Below are 4,303 nucleotides of genomic sequence, written 5' to 3' on the forward strand. Positions count from 1 at the left end.
CATTCTATAGCAACAAAACATATATTTCCTAAAACTCAACTACCACAACAACCAACACACATGTCCTAGTACTCAACTACCACTACAACTAACATACTCCACAACCATAAATATCATTATACTCCGTCAACCACCCTCAATAATAGGGTTACATGCAAATTAAAACCAGTGACAACCACGTCAGTATACAACTAAATGTCCCAGTACTCGTTCAGCCACCTCAATAACTGCCAGTACGGATGAACTCTACATCACATCTTTTTTAGCGCATTAAATAGAAATCCAGTTCCCATCTATCTGCTAGTCAAATGCATCCGGTGGGCACTCAAATAAAGAGACAATTGTAACTGATGATGCACGCGATTTAGTTGCCACTCTCATCTCGCGGTGCCCCTTTAAAAGTTGTTAGTGCTTTCAGTTCCTTGATTTGCCAGCGTCAATGGCCGGACTCCAGAAGCCACACGTAGCGGTCGTCCCCTTTCCTGCACTGGGTCACTACATTCCTCTATTGGAGCTCTCGAGGCTTGTGGCTTCCCAAGGTCTCACCGTCACTTACGTCACAACCCCCGCAAACGTGCCACGTCTGCGAGAATTCGTAGACGAATCTGTAAATAGTGGTGTTGATCTTCGCCTCCTAGTCCTTGCTACTCCTCCCGTTGAGGGCCTCCCAGAGGGCAAAGAGAGCTCCGATGTTTGTCCCCCACGGTCACATGGCAGCATTTTTGCGCTGGCCAAAAAGCTCCAACAGCCATTCCATGATTGGATGGAGCCGCTTTTTCAACAGCATGAACTGGAGGCGCCGCCGGTTTGTATTGTGTTCGACTCGTTCATGGAGTGGGCGATAGAGAGCGCGGAAAAGTTTAACATTTCTTGCGTGGAGTTTAACCCGTGCGGGGCCCTCGGAGTGAGTGGCTCGAACTCGGCTGCGCGGTCGATCTTGCAGGGGAGTTTGGAGAAACGAGGGGGGGACGAGGAGTGTGTTGTTTTGAGGTTGGATCTTCCAAGGCCGATGAGTTTCAAGAGGAATGAGATAAATGAGGATTACTGGAGAGCAGATGAGATGAATCCGATCACCAAGTTTCTTTTGCCGATGTTGCAGATCGTGGGGAAAGGAGGGTCGGGGTTGATTCTTAATACTTTCGAGGATTTGGAGCCCGAGTATCTCCAGTACCTGAGGAAACTTACGGGGAAACCGGTGTGGGCCATTGGACCTCTGCTTCCCATGAGTTATTTCGCTGGGGCTGGTAAGTATTAGCAGATTTGGTAAAATAGTTGTTTTAGTTAGTGAGGTCGGAAATTGTGGTAGCTTTTCGAGTTGAATTCATGGACATATGTTTTATATTTCTGGGGAAAATGAATGGTATATCTAGTATTCATTACATCTAGGTGTGTAGCTCTCAGTTGAATTTATTAACTATGTTTTATGAGTAGTGGTTCACAAGAACCTGTCTCTCAACAAAATGAATTCTACAATTAGCACACATTGCATATAGGTGTGTAGTCTATATTTTAATTCACCCACCCATGTTTTATGACTAGTGGTTCACAAAGACCAATCTCTCATGAAAATGAATGACACACTTCACATGTCATTGTATCTAGATGTTTTACTTACTCTACCAATGTTTCAAGACTAGTGGTTCACAAGAATCTTAGTTCCAATGTATCATATAGACTAAAAAGATTATTATTTAAGTTCTTCTTTTGGTTTTGTTTGCCATGTAAATATATTATTTTGAACTTTTACTTCTCTCCTTTGATATGGAAGTGCTAATAAGGTTCTATAAAAGAATTGAATGGGGATAGAGATGAAATGGTTTGTGGGTGATCAAGAGTTAGATAATCAAGACATTTATCTAATGAAAGAGGCTTACTTTGAATGTATATGTCATTTCCTTATTTTTAATATAGTTTAAGTGGGATGGGATTGTTAGGATGCACAAGTTCACATTTAATAGTTTAGTAATTAGACTACTAATAAATCTTATAGACATTGTATGGTTTAGTGCAATTAGATAAGAACATTTATATAGAAATGAAGAGTTTAGGTTCATGTTAATGTCAAGTTAGATAATCAGAATTCTTTATGTAGACATGAGAAATTTGGGTTGATGTGGATTTGGTGTTAAATAATTTTTGATTTAAAAAAAAAAAAGTTTGGGTTGGTGCTACTACATTTACCTAGAAGGCTAGATATAAGAGTTAAAGTTGATGTTAATATTTTTTTCCTATTATTGATCAGTAATTCAATTTAAGAAATTAATGTTTAAATTTCCTTAGTGTCTGATGTTTAAGGGTGGCCAAAATGAATAAATATATGAATAAACTAAAACCTTCATGACAAAAATTCTTTCTATATATAGTGTTTAATGTAAATATTTGTTTTCATCTTTTTCCCTTTTCTATAGGTAATAAGGTTAGCACACGTGGGAAAATTGCAGACATTGCTACAGATGAGTTGGTCCAATGGCTAGACTCTCAGAGAACTGGATCTGTTGTGTACGTTTCATTTGGGAGTGTGATCAACCTTTCAAAAGAGCAACTAAAGGCCTTGGCGAGGGGTATAGAAAGCAGCCAACAACCTTTCATTTGGGCCATTAGAGTTATTGAATCTGAGAGCTCAAGTAAAGAAGACTATCTTCCAGAGGGCTTTTTGGAGCGTACAAAGGAACGAGGGGTGGTCATATGGGGTTGGGCACCGCAGCTCTTGATCCTTTCACATGCCTCTGTGGGTGCCTTCTTGAACCACTGCGGGTGGAACTCTACGCTTGAGAGCTTAAGCCTTGGTGTTCCCATTGTCGGATGGCCTATGTTTGCTGACCATTTTTTCAATATGAAGATTTTGGCAGAAATGGAAGTGGGGATTCAGTTGTGTGAACATCTTAGTGGGTTTCCAAATGAAGAAAAGGTGAAGGAGGTTTTGAGAGAGGTTCTTAGTGATGAAAAAGGTAAAGAGGTACAAATGGTTGCGAAGAAGCTCAGGGATATGGCCAAAAGAGCTGTTGGAGATGGAGGGTCTTCAAAAATGCATGTGCAAGGGTTTGCAAGTGAAATGCACAAGCTATTAAAGATGAGGCAAGAGAAATCATGTTTTTGCTAATTTGTGTGTAGAAATTGGTCTGTTCATTCAGTTTGAGATTTATTGTTTCTGTACTTTAGTAGTAGTCGGAGTGAAGTAGTCTAATTTGGTAGGAGCAAAGTTGTCTAATATGGTGTTTTGTATTTTGGTTGTTTATTATGGATTTGATAAATAAAAATTTATTTTGAAAAAGTTATATTGTCTTTAAAATACAATTAGTTGTTTATATTTTTTTTCTAGAGAAGAGATTTAGTTTAATGGTATGGAATTTCTCTTAGATGCAGTAGTGTGTAAGGTTTCATATGAGATTATATATTGAATATTTGTAGGAAGACATTTAATTTAGTTGATTTTTGTGTCTAAAATTTCAAATCATATAGTGACTCTAGATGTAATATTTACATTTAGTTGAATTAGATGTTGTATCCAAAATTTCATACAATCATGTATGGACTTTAGATCTAAAATGTATATCTATTTTAATTGTGGTATCCAATAAACAAAAATAAAATTAAAGCCTTTTTTTCTCTTACCATAAATGTTGATAAGAATATTAATTCACAATGTTTTTAAAGGGGATAAAAGTATAGTTTGGATGGAAGGTCCCTTAGGCTGGACTCCCTAGGTTGACAATCACTATGATCTTCTCAGCTAGATAGTTTTGCTTTTCCTCCTTTTGTTGCTTTGTATGTTCAATTGATACTTTCTCTTCTGGGTGAGGCTTGGCCTCCTTGTGTATATTTGTATTGATACTCTGGTGTTTTTTTTGGTTCTAAAACTCTTATTTCTAATATATAAAAAATGTAATGTTACAATGAACTTATTTGAACAAATAAACAATATTGTTGAAATTGTTGAATAGCTATCTCAACATGTTAACTTTATTATTGATAAATATAAGAAATCTTGACAATTGATTTGTAATTATTAATAGCTTAATTAATTCATTTTATTTAATGATTAACTTTTAAAATGTAGCAATTTCAGCTTAAAATCATAAATATCATCTTTTGATTGTTGATTTTACTCAAGAAAATTTTCCAAATCACTCTTCCTAGTTTTATTGAGGATATTTCCCGCATCACTATCACAATAAATTATCATCTTCTACTCGTCTCATATTTCCTAAGACATGGGAGCTCCACATTACTATCATTCTCCAAAAATCTTATGAAAGGCAGACTACCCCCTGATTACATAAAACCAAGTAAACTAATCTTTTAA

General features: G+C 36.7%; 1 protein-coding gene across 2 annotated transcripts; it reads left to right on the plus strand.

Annotated features, from left to right (window-relative positions):
* Positions 1-357: 357 nt before the first annotated feature.
* LOC149579846 (scopoletin glucosyltransferase-like) lies at positions 358-3,275 on the plus strand. 2 transcript variants are annotated; one of them, XM_089787279.1, is made up of 2 exons: positions 358-1,244; positions 2,409-3,275. In XM_089787279.1, the coding sequence occupies exons 1-2, from the start codon at positions 440-442 to the stop codon at positions 3,098-3,100; spliced, it is 1,497 nt and encodes a 498-aa protein (XP_089643405.1). In that variant the 5' UTR covers positions 358-439; the 3' UTR covers positions 3,101-3,275. The 2 variants fall into 2 exon arrangements, with proteins under 2 accessions (XP_089643405.1, XP_089643412.1); XM_089787286.1 differs by having other exon boundaries at positions 2,442-3,275.
* Positions 3,276-4,303: the final 1,028 nt, after the last annotated feature.

Source organism: Cupressus sempervirens, chromosome 1 (assembly GCF_028749045.1).
Source record: "Cupressus sempervirens isolate cs-2001-9-10 chromosome 1, ASM2874904v1, whole genome shotgun sequence".
NCBI lineage: Eukaryota > Viridiplantae > Streptophyta > Pinopsida > Cupressales > Cupressaceae > Cupressus > Cupressus sempervirens.

What these genes read in the sequence shown, in the direction of transcription:
- LOC149579846 (XM_089787279.1), top strand. Translation starts at nt 440, where the DNA reads ATGGCCGGACTCCAGAAGCCACACGTAGCGGTCGTCCCCTTTCCTGCA. An exon ending in GAGTTATTTCGCTGGGGCTG is followed by an intron (nt 1,245 to 2,408) that starts GTAAGTATTAGC and finishes CCTTTTCTATAG; the next exon opens with GTAATAAGGTTAGCACACGT.